The 17,276-nt window shown below is 57.9% G+C and overlaps 1 protein-coding gene across 3 annotated transcripts in view; it reads left to right on the forward strand.

The window, feature by feature from the left end:
• The first annotated feature begins 972 nt into the window (after positions 1–972).
• Positions 973–17,276, forward strand: part of SLIT1 (slit guidance ligand 1) — a 66,898-nt gene continuing 50,594 nt past the window's right edge. For 2 of the 3 annotated variants that reach the window (XM_080401872.1, XM_080401874.1), the window contains exons 1-3: positions 2,866–15,379; positions 15,695–15,766; positions 16,415–16,486. In XM_080401872.1, coding sequence (XP_080257998.1) covers positions 15,072–15,379; positions 15,695–15,766; positions 16,415–16,486 — 452 coding nt within the window. In that variant the 5' untranslated portion in view covers positions 2,866–15,071. Of the gene's footprint in view, positions 15,380–15,694; positions 15,767–16,414; positions 16,487–17,276 lie in introns of all 3 variants that reach the window. The other variant, XM_080401873.1, reaches the window with a different exon arrangement.

Genomic DNA, 17,276 nt, shown 5'->3' on the forward strand with positions numbered 1-17,276 from the left:
CTTCATTTTAACCAAACCCAGAGCCCATCAGACGATCCAGATGGTCTCTCTCTCTATCAAGCAGTTTGGCCCAAATCCCGGTGGCAGACGGCAGGACCAGGCCTCCCCTGATAAAGAAAAGGTTTAGTTTTATTTTTCTCCCTGCTCCTCACCTGTCTTCTGGGCCTTTCCTGGGCAACTGTTGCTCTCCAAGGCCCACACCAGCTCATACTGGGTGCCTGGGTGATTTGGGGTTGCCCAAATGCACCAGGGCTGATGTGTGGAATGGGGTCTCAATGCCCAGTCTGTCCCCCTGCCCTGCTGTCCTGCATCGCCGGGCTTGCTCAGCTCTTGTCTTGTAGGCAGCCCTGGAAGGAAGCAACTGGAGCTGCTGCAGAGGGGTCAGCCGCGGCCAGCAGCCCAACTCAGTGGGATGCTCTGTGGTGCCACAGGAGAGCAGGAGTCGAGGTACTGGCAGGAGAAAATGTGGAGGTTGGCCTGAAATGGGGTTTTTCAGGCTCCCAGCCCTGTACTCCCACTGGAACTGGGGCAGGTGATGGTGGCCTCCAGGCAGGACCCTGCTGGCTACTCCCTGTGCCAAGACCACGGCCCTGGCTGTAAAGTGACTGGTGTTGCTGCAGCTGGACACAGACACGGTGGGAATCTATTTTTTCTGCGGATTACAAGGTTTTGCCTGAGGCAAGTGCCGGCATAAGGGAGGAAACAAGATCCCTTGTCCTGTTCCTGCCTTCCTGCCAGCATCAGAGGTAAAGGGCGGGTTAGGAAGACTCTGCTCTGCTCTGCTGGCCAAGGGGCAAGGGGCAGTTTGGGAGGGAGGTGGGTTGCAAGCATCACACCAATAGCAACGAGCTTTGGGGAATGCTGAGCCACTAGGAAACAACTTTCACTCCCCAAAACTCAGCTGAGGTCTTTGGCACAGGGCCTCTTCAGGTGCCATTGCCCTCGGGACCCCCAGGGTGGGCTGCGGGGCCACCTCTGCTGAAGCCATGCCAGCGAGGGGTCGGCTCCCAGAGTCCTGGGAAGCAGCTCATCTTCCTTGCTGTCAGGGCTGCTGGGTAGCAACAAGGAACAAACCCCTTTCATCCATCTCAGGCACAGCTTCCTCCTGGGATTGGGGCCAGAGGAAGGAGATGTCACGAAAATGCAGACGGATGATGGGAGCCTGCATTCGGGATGGGAAAGGGCTGCTGATCTGGGCCAAGCTGGTGCAACCCTCTGTGTGTGTGTGTGTGTGAGGTAGCCCTTGCTGGAGCGGGACCCATGCAGACACTTCCCTCTCACCCTTACTAAGGAGCTTGTGGAGCTCCATACGCACAGGGCATTGATTTAAGAGTCACAGCTGCCCCTGAGACCTGCCACTGTCCTTGAAAATACCTTGTTGGCTGGGGAAATGAGCGTGCGGTGGGGTGTCCTTGCTCACACACCTCTACTCCTGCTGCTGGAGCAATGCAACAGACTCCCACCTCCACTCCTTCCATGGGTTTCCTCTCTGAGGAGGACATTTACAGCAGCTGCAGCCAGCAGCCAGGGCTCTGTGGAGTATCTCAAAATGCCTGTTGGTTTTCTTAAGGACTCAGCTCTTGGAGCCATGGGGATACAAGTGTTTCAGGTGTGCTTAATAAAAAGGTGACCAGCCCTCCCTGTTGCACCCTCCTGATTTGCATTTGCAGACCTTAGGAAAGAAAATGGAAGGTAATAAAATGCAAGACTCGCATTTCTGAAACGTCAAGTGTTTGGGGCCAAACTCACCAGATTTCTTGGCTTCGCTTTTTGCACTGAAATAGATGTATTTTGCCTCTTTCTTCTTGGTGGATTGGCCACAAAGACATTTTTGTTACTTTATTTCTTAAGAAGTTCCCCTGAAAGGGGGAAGGACATAGCTAAGCCACAACCCGGACTTTTGGATTTGCTGTCTGTGTGTCAGGCAAAGAGCAAAGTGGAGATGCACGCCTGAGTCCCTGCTGTGTGCCGAGGTGCTTGGCCACCAGGTTCCCATGAGCAGACCAGGTACCATCTTGGCTGCCGAGTGCCAGCCTGCCGTGTGGTCCCCATGGGCCGCCGGGTCCCCACACTCACCTGGGCTCTGGATGATGGGGATGGGACTCTGGGCTGCCAGGTGGGAGACAGGCCAAGGGTTCCTGGAACACACCAGGGGATGCAAAAGCTCTCGGCACCCCCCAAGGAGAGGTGGGAATGGTCTGCCGGCCGCTGCATGGTTCGCAGGCTGTTTCTCCGCTCTCTGCCAGTCCCTGGGGTCCTCTGCCCGCACGCCACCCACTCGCCTGGCTGCACCCCGGCATCCCGCAGCCGTCTCACGGCGGGGGGTCGGCTGGCCCGCGGGCCAACCCCGCTGTCCCGGGTGGGGGGACCGAGCCGGAGCCCACCTTGTTGCACGGCCGGGGCGGCGCTGAGCCCCGACGGCCCCGGCTACAGCGGTGCCGGTGCCCTGCCGGGCCGGGCCCGCTCCTAGCACCGCAGCCGCCGGTGCCGGGGGCGCGGGGAGGGGCGGTGGCGGCGGGGGGGGGGGGGGGCCGTCGGGGCGGGCAGGGCGGGAGGGAGGAGCCAGCGCGGAGGCTGTGCCTGGGCTGCGGGATGGGGTGGCAGTGAGAGCGGCCGGGTGTGCGCCGACGGGGCTCTCGCCCTGGAGCCGAGCCGTACCGAGCCGCGCCGAGCCCAGCCCCGCTCCCCTCCGCTCCGCTCCGCTCCCCGGTGATGCGCGGCAGCCTGGCTGCCTAACCCCGCTGCCCGCTGCCATGGCGGCCCCGACCCCCGGGGGGGCGGCGGGGGTCCCGGCGGGGCTGCGGGCCGCCGCCTGGTTGCTGGCGTGCGCCGCGCTGTGCCGGGGCCGCGCCGCCGCCTGCCCGCCGCTCTGCGCCTGCAGCGGCACCACGGTGGACTGTCACGGCACGGCCCTGCGCGCCGTGCCCAAGAGCATCCCCCGCGGCACCGAGCGCCTGTGAGTACCGCCGCGCTTTGTCCGGCCCGGCGGGGGGGAGCGGCGGCCCGGGGCGGGTGCGAGAGCCCGGCAGGGTGCTGGGACCGGGTGCCTGTCCTGGGGGGTGCGTGTGCAAGTGCCCAGCGCGGGGGGTACATGTTTAAGAACCTGTCGGGGTGTGGGCGTGTGTGCAGCAGCCTATCTGGGGGTGTGTGTGCAAGTGCCCGTCCAAGGGGGATGAGTGTGTCTGTTCAGCGGAGTACTTGTGCAAATGCCTGCCCGAAAGGTGCCTGTGCAAGGACTTGGTGGGGTGGGCGCATGTACAGCATCCCACTCGGTGGTGGGGTTGGGTGTGTGTAAAAGTGCCCAGCCAAGGCACGCGGGTGCAGGAGCCTGTTGGGTGGGTGTATGTGCATCATCCCCTCCATGGGAGGGGTGCAATAGCCTGTCAAGATGGGGAGCAGTGTGTGTGCAAGAGCCATCTGGGACAGTGTGCACGTCCAACCCTTCATCTGTAGGAGTAGTGTGCAAGGGGTCTGGCATGCACAAGAGCCTGTGTGTGCTGGTGTGCGTGCGAGCGTGCAGAGCAGGGTTTGGCTTAGAGCTGTGTCCGAGCGTGTGGGTTGCCCCAGCGGGGGGCATTTGTACTGGGGCAGCCCAGAATGGGCTGCACATGTGGGGCTGTGTGCCCCATGGCAGGTGTGTGGCAGCCCCTGCTGTGACTTGTCATGGGGTACCCACATGTCTGGAGGGGTTGCCTGAGGGTCCCTGGCACTCCAAGACCCTACCCATTCTGGGCACCCCTTTGTCCCTGAGAAGCCCTCCTGGGAGTGCTGCACATGGTGCTAGGATCAGGCCCCATTCCCCCACGCTCCCCTTGGGAACACTCCCAGTGTGACCAGCCTCCAGCTGTGCACACAACTCACCCAGCCCTGCCAGTCCCCTGTGCCTGCATGTTACTGCTCATCAAAGTCCCTGCCGCAACCCCGGGAGTGCTGGGGGTGTCTCTGGGTCTCTTGGCTGGACTCCTGTAAGAAAAGCTTTATTCTCACAGTCACGGTCCAGCCAGCTGCAGGGGTCCTGTGGTGCCCGCTGAGGTCCCCTGGGCAGGGTGCCCCTTTGCTGCTGCACCCAACTGGGCAGATCTCCCTGCCTGGGGGCCCTGTGGCTGCACCAGGTCCCTGTTCCAGGGAGAGGGGCATGAGCTGAATATGTCCAACCCGCTGCTGGTACCAGATTCCCAGCTTGCAGGTGTCCCCCATCCCGGCAGAAAAGCAGGGCTGTCCCCAGCCTCTCTTCTCTGCTGGGAGACAGCAGGTGCCCCATCCTAGGGGCTGTGGTGGAGCCTGGTGGCACAGTACCCCCTGCCCCCCAGCCCCAGCAGTGGGGCCAGGCTGCCCTGACATCCCCCGTGCAGCACGGGGAAACGTTGGGCTGCTGCCTCCTTGGGTGGCAGAGCTGCAGGATGGGTCCTGGGACAGCCACACACACGGTGTTTCTCCTGTCCGTGTGCTGTGCTGCCTCCGGTTACCGGTTACCGGGGGCTGATCGTGCCCTTTGCCTGCAGCTGGGGAGAGACCCCGCGGGCAGGGACCGCAGGCAGCCTGGCAGCTGCCAGCGCTGCACCCAGCATGCAGCACCGGGAGCTCTGCGGGACGCTGCTTCAGTGGAGGTTTCTCTTCTCCCACCGTAATTATCCTCATACAAACGATGATTACCCAGCACGGCAACCAGGGTGCCGTGAGCTGTGGCCCCATAGAGCCGTTTTATGAGCTCTGAGACAGGAGCCCCCTTTCCTGTGTGCCCAGGGCGGGGGGGAAGGATTGCGCATAGCCTGCACCAGCCCTTTCCGCCCCTTGGGGAGCTCAGTGGGCTCCGCAGCATCAGCTCTCCACGCACCCGGGGGCAGGGTGCTGGGGAGCGCGGGCAGCGAGCCCCCGCCTCTGCCTGCCGGGCAGGTGCGCAGCACCACTCAGACGAGACGCTGCTGGAGTGGACTGATGAAGGATGCCCTTGGGTGGGTGTCTGGCTCCTGCCCTGCAGGGCATCTCTCCCCTCCGGCAGCGGATTCTGCTTGCCGTCTTCTGTTCTGCCTCCACTGCCCTGGTCTTCCATGTCTGTCACCACTCGGTGACACTGGGTTTTCTGTCTGTTCATGCAGCTGCCGATGCCAGATCTGCTGGCTGGGTTGAGCTAGATGTGCTGCTCTCTCACGGGTGTTGTCTGCTGGATAACTACTTCCCACTGTGTTGCACGCCCTTGCAGGTGCTTGAGGGTGTCTGTGCAGAGCAAGTCTGTCTCTGAGCAGTAAATTCCTGCTGTAACAGCTTGTAAGCGAGTTCGAGCTCTCTGTAAAGAGGCTGCAACCTTGCAGTCTCCAGCTTCTCACTGCTTGATGGAGCAGGGTCAGCTAGCAACTGCTGGGGAGCCTGCAGTAGGGTCTGTGCTTGGGACTCGCTGTCTCCAGGGGCTGGCTTTCTTTGGGAAGCCAGCAACCTCTTATTTGTGCCCTCCACTGCCTGCAGAGGTCCAGGATTTTTCCCAAGCCCTGAGATGCACAGGATGAGCAATGCCGACCTCACCATGTGTCCCACAGTGCTGGTGAGCAGTGGTGTCCCCGCTGTCATGTTTCCCACCTGTTGCATGCCTGCAGTTTTGTGGGGCAGCCAGCATGGTGTTTGGAGGCTCCAGGCTTTCCCCGGGCTCCCAGCTGGCTGAGCCTCATGGTGGCATGGGCTGAACCCCTGGACAGGGCAGCACTGCTGCTGTGGCCACGCATGCTGGCACTGCCAAAGTCATCCTGGGGACTTGGACAGCAGCATCCTGTGGTGAGGTCTGAGCTCCATCGCTTTTGAAATACACCCTTTTGCTTTAAAGAAGGGGGAATGATTTGCCCTGTGGAGTCACTGCAGCTGTGGATAATCATGGGCTGGGGAGAAACCGTCTTCTGCTTGAAGGTTTTGCCTGTGATGTCTCCCAAGTGCTGTGCTGCTGATGCAGGGAAAGGGCTGGAGACATCTCTAGGGTGGAGCATGGATGGTGGCTGCATGGGGGGACACAGGACCACTCTTTCCTGGCAACAGGGCACAGCACATCACTCCTGAAGTGCCTTCTAGTCTGCAACCCGACGTAAACACCAGTCGGTGCCTGCACCCTCCCCCTGCCTGGATCAGGCACTGAGCGGAGAGGCTTATGCTGCAGCAAGGCGGGAAGCAGCAAAATCTCTGGGCACTTTGCAAGGCTGCCTGTGCTCCTGCCTACGCCTCTGGCAAGCATGATAGAGCAGGTCCTGGAGGCATCGTAGGCAGGATGGAGTGATAATCCTCCAGCTCTACAGTGTTATCTGCTACTGGGAGTCCCTCAGGTCTCAGCCTCTGGAGGAGAGCCGTGGGAGAGGGGCACAGTTCCCTTTCCCATTTGCTTGCTTTCCTTTCTTTCTTTCTTTGAAAGTGCCTCTGAAGAGCAGATTGCCCTGTTGGTCACTCTCCCCATGCAAGCAGGATCGGTACAAATTTGCCACTGTCAAATGGCTGTTTCCAGCCCAGGTCTTTGCTTGTGAGGAGCGAATGAGCTTGATGGTATTGCACTTGCTCCTGCTTTTGGAGTTTTCAGCTGACAGCTGAGAATTGCACCACTCACCCCTTTTGCCTCCTCTCTGGTGTGCTGAACACCCTCCATCTCACTGTTCGCTGGGCAATGCCCCTCTTCCTGACGTGGGGGGCAGCAGAACTGAGTTTGGGGGTCTCCATTACTGCATCCCCCTTGGCTCCTTCTTCTCCCTCCCAGAGTCCCTGCCCTCAGCATTGGAAGGGGCTCCCGTTTGCCTTGTTCCCCCAGCCTGGGGTTTGCTTGTGCTGAAATGGGCCTCATCCAGACCACAGCAAGCTCTGCCATCTCCCCCGATCTGTGTTGGCAGAGGGAGGGGGTGCTGAGCTCCAGCCTTTGGATGCTGGATCGCAATGCTGGGGTGGCTGCACCTGAAGCACACTCGCGTGCTGCCTAACCATCCCCTGCCGAAATTACAGCAGCGAGCTCTTGTTCAGAGCATATTTAATTCATGCACCTGCATCTCCCTCTAGCTGGTTAATCAAAATAACTTGCAGCGGCAAGGCTGGTGTATCGCAGCAGCACTCATGCATTCAAGACCGGTTGTTGGGCTGTGCCTTCTTGGGGGATTTGGGGGAATGTTAATTCTTAGGAAGCACCTTGAAGGGGTCAACCTCACTCCTTCCTGAGGTGCCTGGGCAAGTTTTCTGTGTTGCAGTTGATCAGGCTGGTTGCAGAGGCAGTGAGGGGGTGTGCAGGCTCTGCAGAGCTCTGGGGCAGTATGCAGGACTGATATCCAGCTGGGATAGTGCTCAGCCAGCACCGTTGCCCTCGGCTCTTGGGAGAGCCTGTGCTGGGCACTGGGAGGATGCGGGCTGGCTGGGGAAGGCAGCCTGCTCAGCCCGCTGTGGTAGCTTCCTTGGGAGCCTTCCCGGACAGAGGAAATTTGCAATTCTATTCCAATTTCTCCCTTCAGCTACGTCCAAGGCAGATGCTGTCTATATATTGCCATGGTAACGCTGTGTTCTCGCTCTCCATGGAATTGCATGCTGGAAAAATATTAGTTTAAAAAACTATGTCGTGTTTGTATTGACTGGAGCTGAGGCTGATAGTGGAGGATCTATTGTCCCCTGGTTGGGAAAAGTCACCAGTAACAGGCAATAAAGCCAGGCGGATTGGCCTCTGGTGACCACTTCTCACCCCGCACAGCAATTGCTTCCCTATAAACCCTTCTCTGGCTCTGTTTTATTGCATCCTTTCAAATAGATATTTTTGCCTTAAATGTGCTGCCACTTTGCTCCTCCAGGGTGATGCATTGTGCTGCCAGCAATTCCTCACCACTGAGGTGGGAGTGAGGAGAGGGAATTGTTCCTGGCTTTAATTGTGTGTCTCTCACATGCACCTTCAAATGCCATCGCTGCTGCCGCCCGCTGTCCTCACAGCCTGCAGCCATGGGGTGAGCTGGGCATGGTGGCAATGTTGCTGGTGCAGGATGGTACCCCATGCACACGCACGCAGAGAAATGGCCTAGCTGACTTATTACAGGACATGCATTTGCTCTGAGTTTCGTGCTCACCTACTTCATTGTTCCCTACTGAACCTCCAGCCAGCAGAAGAGCCAGGCAGCTATAAAATGCAAAGGATGCTGGAGAAACCCCTGTGTGGGAGCAGAGCCTGCAGCCCAGGGGAACAGAGGGGATTCAGACTGCCACCAAGGTGGTGTGGGCAGGGAAAGGGTGTCCCACCTGCAGAAAGGTGTATGAGCCCGTGACCTGCATTGAGAGGGATTTTTCCTGCCTCCTTGCTCTGCTTTGCTCCCCGGGGAGCTGGCACAGGCAGGCAAGGCGAGCACTGGAGCAGGACATGTGCGTGTGTGTGTGCACAGGAGGGTGAGGTGGGCAACCAAGGAGCCTGTCTTTGTCTCACATCCGAGTCCTTCATGGTTCCTTGCCTGCTCCAGAGGTACTTAATGCCGCAGATGCATCCTCTTTATTTTGGTAGCAATAAAGATAACCCTTCATAAAACCTGAAAGGCAAGGAGATATTTCTGTGCATGTTTTGCTGAAAGGCAATAAAAAACCCAGTTGTGCATTAGCAAATGGCCCCGTCCTGGGGGATGTCAGACCCAGATCACTGCTCCCTGGCAGGCTTCCAGTGTGAGTAGCTCCAAGGCCAGCTCTGGCAGCTGGCCCCTGTCCCCACTTGGGGGACATCCAGGGACGGCTGCAGTGGTGGGAGCGGCGAGCAGAGGCTTTCCTCCTGTATGGCACCAGGCTGCAGTTAGCAATGGGGGCAGCAAGATGGGACGGACAGTTTGCAGCCTGGTCATTAGGGTCGCAGTGCTTCTGGAAGTGGGAAGGGAATGAGGTGGGATGGAGGAAACCCCTCTCTGTGGTGCTGGTGCAGGTTGGTCCCAGGCTGTCCCCTCTGGGACCATCTCAGGCTTCCCTGCCACATGCAGGCTCTGAAGCTGTGCTGAGTATCTGCTTTCCTGGCATGCATTTTGGATGCACTTGCTGCTCAAAATAGCAGAGGCAAGTGTCCTATGGGGGAGAGAGGCTGCTAGGAGGAGGAAGATCAGAAAAAAGGGAAGATTAATTTTTCAAACGATGCAGCTGAGGAGCAGCCCTGGGCACCAGGAGTGGGAGAAGATGTAAGCTCCTGGCTCTGGATATTTCTCAGCAGGAAGAAGCCCCAGCTTCAAAATGGAATGCTCCTGGAGACCCAGCTGGTCTGGGGTCGAGCAGGCATCTGTAACCGAGCAGTTTGGGTGCACTTGTCTTACCATCCCTGCTGTGAGCTGCTCCAGAAGGGATGAGCAAAGGCGATTTGCTGAGGAAGATGCAAGGTGGATTGAGCCTCAGTCTGCTGAGTGGCGGGACAAAGGGAAGCAGACGAGCCATGGGAGCAGGAATACTCCTTGCCAGGCTACTCAGCACAGCACAAAAATCCAAATTTTGGGGGTATCCCGGCCACTCTGTTTTCTTGGCTGAGCCTCAGTTTCCCCATTTGTGAATCAGAAATGACCTGCTGCCTTTTCTCTGTCACACCAGGGTGAGGGAAGTGATTTGTTTATTTTTAAACTGAGGTGACACCATGATGCTGCATGAGCTTAAAGCTTTCCCTGACTGCCAGCCACTAATGGCTGTGGCATGAAAACCCTAGAGAGAAGTTAGGAAGAGCAGAAAGCCTTCGGGATCCTCACTGTTACTTGCACAATCAATGCTGTTTGTAACGCTTAAAAATTTATTGTGATGCTAACCTGCTTTAGTACCTCATAAAAGCTTATGGAGCCTCCTGTGCTCTGGGGGCCCACGCTGTGCTTGGGGCTGGGTTCCCCTTCAGCTAAGGGCAGTTATTCTGAGCTGAGCCCGAATAGCACATTGCTGCTGTTGGAGCTCTCTGCTTTGGGCACATCACCCTGCAGGTGCCTGGAGGGGGTGTGGGGGTGCTGGCAAGGCGTTCACCCTGGGGTGTATGGCACCCTTAAAGGGACTTTGATGAATCCCATGGGCACCCTCACTCTGTCTTGAAGGATCTAGTCAGGGCAGGGATAGGAAGGAATAGGAGGAGAAGGTGCTGAGCTGCTTGTGCAGCTGTGTCAGCCCAGGGTGTGGGTGCCCAGTGCCCCCTCCCTGAGCAGCAAGCAGCAGCACCCTGTACCCTGCTTGCACCTTGGAGGGGATGGGGTTAGCATCCAGCCATGCCCTCATGGGCTGCATGGAGCTGGCAGATGTGATGAGCATCCCTCCATGCTGGTGCTGGGGGGCACCAGCTCTCCAGGGACTGGGAAGGCTTTGCCCTGCCTTTCACTGCTGGGGCAGCCCAGTGAGCCTGTGCTGGGACTTGATTACATTCAAGCAGCTGAATGAAATCTTCAGACTTGAAAAATGCAATAAAAGTATAGGATGAGAGGTTGCAGCTGCTCTGTCCCCCCGGTGCTGAGCGCAGGGGTCAGTCCAGGGTCTAAGCCTTGTCCATGTTTCCATTAGCAGTCTGCGTGATGGGACACAAGCTGCTTATGACATTTGCAGATGCCACCAGGCTGGGAGAAGTGCAAGAGGGCTGGAGGACAGGCTGAGATTTCGAAGTGGTGTTGGCGAGCAGAAGGAATGGGCTGATAAAAAAGGTTGCTGTTGCCTGGGGACTTGAGGAAGGTGTTTGATGAGAGGGCATCACCAACAGCACAGATGTGGGATGGGAGCACAAGTCGAGTGGGTCCTGCCCCTGCAAGGCAGAGAGACCCCGAGAGAAGGCTGTGTCCCTAGTGCTGGGGGCTTGTTGGGGAGAACAGGACTGGGAGACGAGACCTGCCTGGGCAAGGGAGCAGCCTGGTGTCTGCACCGTGGTGGCCGGAGCAGGCAGGGATGGGGTTCATCTGCAGCAGGAGGGGTTCAGGTCAGAGTCTGGGAAATGGTCCTTGAGGCAGGAGCAGTGGTATGCTGGAATAGGGTGTGGGGGAGTGTCAGTCCCTGTCCCTGAAGGAGCTATGTATGCATCTGTCAGGATTGATGGAGGGCTGCAGAGATACTGCTATGGGGTGCATGACCTTGCAGCCTTCATTTCTCTGCTTCCCTGATCATTGTCTGGCACTGCTGGCTCCAGCTGGGGTTAGGGCTCTGGGATGACGGCTACAGAGCCACTGGGAGGGGAGTTGTGACCCTAGGTCCCCTGAGCCAAGGGCAGGAACAGCAGGGCAATGGGGACCATGGAAGGTGCGATGCATCACACGAACAATGCAACTGCCGTGCTGGGCACCAGGTCAGTGGTGGCCCTTGGAGTGGGGACCACAGGAGCATGGGTGGCTGCAGGCATCGCTGGCATCGAACACCTTCTCCACCAGCCCCTGCAGTCACTGCCTGGGTGCTGTGGGTACCCGCTCTGTGCTGGTGCTGATGGGGCCGGGACACATTTCTCCACTTGTGGGTGCAAATGCAGGGTTTTGTCTTGCAGACTTTCCCTCTGCCTTCTTAAAAGCAGGAGTCTGGGGAGCACAGCAATTAGGAATTCTGCCTTGGTGGGAGAGCAGAGCTGAGCTGAGCACAAGGACAGGAGTCAAGTGTGTGCCGAATAGCTGATGCTTTGCAATGGAGTACAGATAGTGGGATTGTGCTGTCGGCTCCTTCTCCTTCCCGCTCCTGATAAATCAGTGCCCAGGGAAATATCACTCATGTTGGCTGTATTTAATAAATTACCTCTCAGCATTTGCACTCTCTGAGGTTGTTACTGAGTTAGTGTAGCTCTAAACCCTGCAAAGGGAAAAGATGCATCAGACCCTCCCAGGAATGGAATAAGCCATCCAAAGCTAGAAACCAAATATAAACGCAGACTATGCAAATCCAGTCTAACGAACCCTGCTGCAGCACAGACATCCCATCTGGGAGTAGGATGATCCACAAGCAACATAGGAAAGGGACTGCTTGTTTTAATGACTTTCCTCTTCCCAGGGAGAAAGGGAGGCAGGGGTTCTGAAACTTGAAGGTTGCAAATGAAAATTCTTTCTCCAGTGAGATCTGGGGTGCTGGAGGGCATCCTGGATGAACGTGAGGATGCTCTCTGCATTAAACCCTATGGATTAACAGGGAAAAAGCACACCCTGCATCTCTACTTTCAAATCACAGTCCATAAATGCAACCAATCTGCCAGGCAGCTCCCCAGACACAGCAGTCCTTATTGAAGCTCTGCTGTGTGGGGCAGGGCAGGGTGTTTCACTTCACTAGGAAAGGGCACGGAGGCAGCGGGTGAGCAGCTGAGCAGCGGGGATCTGGCTTTCTGGGCACAGCAAACTGTAATTTATCTCCGTGAGGAACTGAAGGGGGTTTAGAAGGGGGAGAAAATGGCACAAAGTTAAATAGCAGTGTTGCCTCGGCATCCTTACAAATAAGCTTTACCTGCTGTTCATTCCCATCTTGGTTGCAAAGGCCATCATTTACCCAAACAAAGGCAAGGGGGAATGCTGAGAACAGTTCTCAGGGAGCATGCAGGGCCAGTCCCCGAGGGAGCTGTGAAGGGGCCCTGGGACACTGCCTTGCTGGGGGACAGTGCAGCCCCAGTGCTGGAGCTCCCTGAGGATGCTCAGAGAGCGTGCAGGGAGTGGAAGCTGGGCTGGGCAGCACAGTTGCCCCCCGGGGTGGTCTGTCCCCAGGGCAGTGCATCCTGCTTGTGCCTCCTGGTGTTGAAAATGTTCAGGCTGCTTTGTCCCAGGAGGTGCCTGGTCTGGGCTTGTGGAGGGAGTGGTTGTGTCCAGTCCCTGGCTCTTTGGTTTTTCTGCATGTATCCACGCTGCTTGGCCTGTGCTCTGCCTCTGGCTAAGGCTCTGGGGTGCTGGTGCTCTGAGGACCCCAGAGGTGTCCGAGCCCACCTGGAGCTTTGCAGGCTGAGGTGTAAGTTTTGCCTTTCAGATTGAGCAGTTTTTAAATCAAGCCTCTCTGCTCTCTCTGTCTGCAATACCGGAGATTTTCTAACTTCCACTTGCACATTTGCAGCCCAAGTAATGTTAGGTATGTTTAAAAGAAGGCAATATGGGGACCCTCATTTGCCAGGAGCTGGGATGGGTGCTGTTACCTCCAGCATAGCCCTGGGGAGCTCCCAGGCAATCTGCTTTGGCCAGGACCCTTTAGGACATTTGGAGAAAACCACTCCCAAAGCTGGGGTTTCTCCGTGCCCTTAGCTGACCCCAAGGCTGTGGTCCATCAGGAGATGGGCACACATCTGCATGTACCGAGGCACCCCTCTTGCAGTCACAGAGGTCCCTAACATGCATGACCCGCTCCAGTGCTTCATGCCTGGGACTTGCAGCCTGGCTGTGGGTTTTGCTCCCTGGGAGCAGGGCAGGACTGAGCCCTGCAGCGTGCGATCTTGCGGGTTGGAGCCCCATCCCCGGCAGCCAGATGTGCAGGCTGCGTGCTGGCCGCATGGGGAGCGGGGAGAGCCGTGGGGCTGCAGAGCCCGAGCACGGGTTTCGGTTTAATCGCTGGGGCCGGGCAACTTCTATTCATTCCCGCTTGCATTCATCTGCGTCCTAGTAACGTGCTCTCCCAACCTCCTTCCCAACACAGGCACACACGGCCGGATAATGGCAGGGGCCCGGCAATCTCGGCGCTGAATAGCGGTGTAATTAGGAGCCTATAATGGCGAGCTGGAACTCATTAGCCATTATCAGCCATTTCAGCAGGACAATGGCAGCACCCCGGGGTGCGCGGCTGCGCGGGCTGCACCGGGCGGCCCTGCACGCTGCTCAGCAGCTCCGGGGCCAGCCTGCCACTGACCTCGGCCCCTCGCATGGCCGCAGAGCCCGGGGAGGGAGACTTGGGCTCTAACTGGGAATGACGGACTTTGTGTTCAGCCCGTGGTGTGCTGTGGGGTGTTACAGCTCGCTGGTCCTGCTGCCGGGGTTGTAGAGCCCTGGGTGCTGGAGTCCTGCCCAGGCACCGCGACCTGCTCCGGGGTGGCACCCTCCTGCTTCTCCCCTGCCCTGGCTCTAGCAGCTTGTCCTTTCCTTGACTACCTCCTGCTCCTGTAGTTTATTTATTTTCCTCTGTATTTCTGTGTCTGTATTCAGTGCAGGCAGCGGGTCTCTAGCATGGGAGCCCGCCCTCGGCCGTCTGTTTGCGTGGGCATCCTCTGTCCCCAGCCCATGCCGTGGGCAGATCGGCCTCCTGGCAAGGAGCAAACACTGCTGTGCTCTGTGCTGCTGAGGGGGGAGGCTCTCTCCTGCCACTGGGTGCTGCACAGGGACCTCCAGCTCTGCAGACTGTGGGCTCCAGGGCTTATGGTCCCGCTCTCCCTGCAGTGCTCTCAGCCCGTAATGTGAAAGGCACTGCAAAGCTGGGACTGCGAAGCGCAAATCTCTGCAGTTCCCGGCTCAACATATTTTAAAGCAGGATAATCCTAGCAGGGGCACGCTGGAGAGCATGGCAGGGGAAGACGGGGAGGTGTAGCTGGCAGGCTAGGAGCAGAGTCCCTGCCATGTGTGGGTCCAGCAGTGGGGTACACCTTGCCCTGGTGCTGAGCTGAGCCTGGGCAGGACAGCAGCCATGGGATGGGTGTAGGCATCCCACGGGCTGCCTTCTCTTATTTCCACCGGTGGAATGAGCAAGCTGGGACAGCATCTTCTGGCTAGAGAGCCTGTCCCTGTGCTCACCCAGGGCTTTTTGCACGAAAGAGCGATGCCAGGAGAAGCAGCTTGTCCTGTGCAAGTGTCTCTTGGCAGGTGAAACTTGAAGTATGGCTTATTCTCCAGGCAGAAGGTGTGAGATGGCTGCTCACTGAACCAGTCATGATGCATGTGGGTGACTGGCAGCTAGGTGTTTGGAGGGATCCTGCTTTTCTGGGGGACACCTGTTTGCTTTCTTACTACCCCTGCCCTCTCTAAGCGGCTCTGTGTTTGTTATGACTCTATCAGGTGTTTGCTGCATTTCCAGAGTGGGGTGATGTGCATCCAGCCAGGCAGATGCTGGTGTCACTGGGCTGCTTATTGCATTGCTGGGGGCTCTGGGGCTTCTGTCCCAAGAGGGGCATCCAGCGTGGACACAGGGAGATGGGGTTGCTGGGCAGCTCCTTCCCCTCACTGCTTTATGGTCCATGAAAGATGCCAGCTTACATACCCCTGGCCAGCCAGACTTCATGTACCCAGTGCTGCTGGCCATTGAGTCCTCTTCAGAGCCTGCTGCCAGCCCTGCCATTCCCAGTGAGGGGCACAGAAATGCAGCAGGCACTGCTGTCCTTTGGGCCCTGTCTGCCCTTTTTGGGGAGCTACTGGGGAGCCCCAGTGCCTGGCCACCTCCTGAGCACTTCCTTGCTGATCTCTGCCTCTTCTCTCCACAGCGAGCTCAACGGCAACAACATCACGCGGATCAACAAGAACGACTTCGCTGGGCTGAAGCAGCTCCGTGTCCTGTGAGTTCCTGACAAGGGACCAGCTGCCTCAACCTTAGTGGCCACCCTGCTTGGCTTGTGACCCCTCCTGGGGCTGGCAGAGATGCTCTTGAGCCCTTTTCCTGGGTATCTGGCAGTGGGGCTGGAGGGCATCTGCCCTGGGCTGAGCATGGTGGGCTTCCAACCAGGAATGAGTGGGGAGAAGGAGGCTGGGTTGGGTTGAGGGGGTGGCAGAAGCATGGTGGCCCTGGGTCTGGAGGAGCATCAGGGACATGGCCAGTGAGATGGGGGTGCTGGGGACCACCTTTCCAGAAAGCTGACCCCTTCTCTCTACAGGCAGCTGATGGAAAACCAGATCAGTGCAGTGGAGCGTGGGGCGTTCGATGACATGAAGGAGCTGGAGCGGCTGTGAGTGCCTGGGCACGGAGGCGGGTTGGTGAGGGCTGACAGGTTTAGTCGCAGAAAGCATCCTTTCCTTTTTGCCTTAAACCATAATGTATCGGTGCTGCCTGACTTCAAACAGCTTCTCTGCTGCGCAGCGGCAGTATTTTACAGTGTGGGAAGCAAACCTATTTCTGTTTCCATAGATCTTAAAAGTCCTTTCTGATGCTTTTGGGGTGAGGGGCAGGTTAAACACAAATCACTCTTACTGCTATCAGATGTGTCCTGTGTTAGCGAGGGAGCTGTAAGTTCCAGTTCAGTACTCAGTAAAGTAGCTCAACAGTTTAAAAATCCCGAGCTGCTCAAGCAAATAGGAGGAGCTGAGCGAGCAGCAGGTTAACAGCACAGTTAAGCAGCAATCAGCAGTTAACAGCTTGGAGTCCTGTCTGTATGTAATTACAACATTGCGAGTAAGTCTATTACTGCCCTGTTGGTTGCCCCCGCTTGGGAGTGCCATGAGCAGGACAGGGGTTTTCGTTCTAGGTAGGATGCTCTGCTCTAATGGCTCCTCTGAGCGAGCTAAAGCATCCAGCTGTGCCTGGAGCTGCCAGCTGGGTTGCAGGTGGGGTGATTGCTTTTCCCCTGAAACCCTAACCCTTTCCTCCTTCCCTGTAGACGGCTGAACCGCAACCAGCTGCACACCCTGCCTGAGCTCCTCTTCCAGAACAACCAGGCACTGTTGCGGCTGTAAGTACCCTCCGTGCTGGTGGGGCTCACCTGCCTGGCTGTGGCATGGGGCTGCTGTGGGGTTTGGAGGGGCACTGACGTCCCCAGAGGGTGCTGCTTCTGGGGAGCTGTGCTGGTGGTTACTGGTGTCTTGTCCCAGCAAGTCCCTGGCGCATAGTGGGGGAATGCACCCTGTTTCTGAGAGACCCCAGCACGCAGTACGGCAGGGAATCAGCTTTGCCTTGTGGAAGACCTGAGACCAGTGCTGTTAAAGACTGTTAAACATCCTTGCAGTGCATGGGGATGTGGGAGGAGGTGCTGGCAGTTTGGGCTGGCATCACCGAGCTGGGCTGTGCCTGCACAGTGCCAGTTGCAGAGGTGTTGCGAGCCCTGCAGCCTCCTCTCTGGGTGTGGATCACAGGCTCTGGAGCAGGGTGTCCTTCCTTATGCTCTAGCCTGAGTTGTCATGAAGGGAGGGTGGAAGAGGGTGTCCCCAAGGGGGTTGCATCCTGCCCAGAGACCTCTGCAGGGCGCAGAGTGCTCCACGGCCCTGCTCTAGACCTGCCTTTCTGGTGGTATCTGGGGAAGGTGAGGGGGAAGCCCTGCCCGAGGCTGATCCAGCCCCTTGTGCCTGCTGCCCCCTCCCCACACAACCCTGCCTGCCCCCACATCTGCCTGTACCTCTGCACCTGCAGAAACAGCCCCAAGGACTTTCTCTTGTCGCGCAAGCCCCAGCTCTGCAGACCCCTCTGCTCCTCCTCTCTGTGCAGCAGCAGGCTGCCTGGAGAGGGCTGCTGGGGTTTTGATAAAT

The sequence above is a fragment of the Falco punctatus genome (assembly GCF_963210335.1).
Source record: "Falco punctatus genome assembly, chromosome: 9".
In the NCBI taxonomy this organism is placed as follows: Eukaryota; Metazoa; Chordata; class Aves; order Falconiformes; family Falconidae; genus Falco; species Falco punctatus.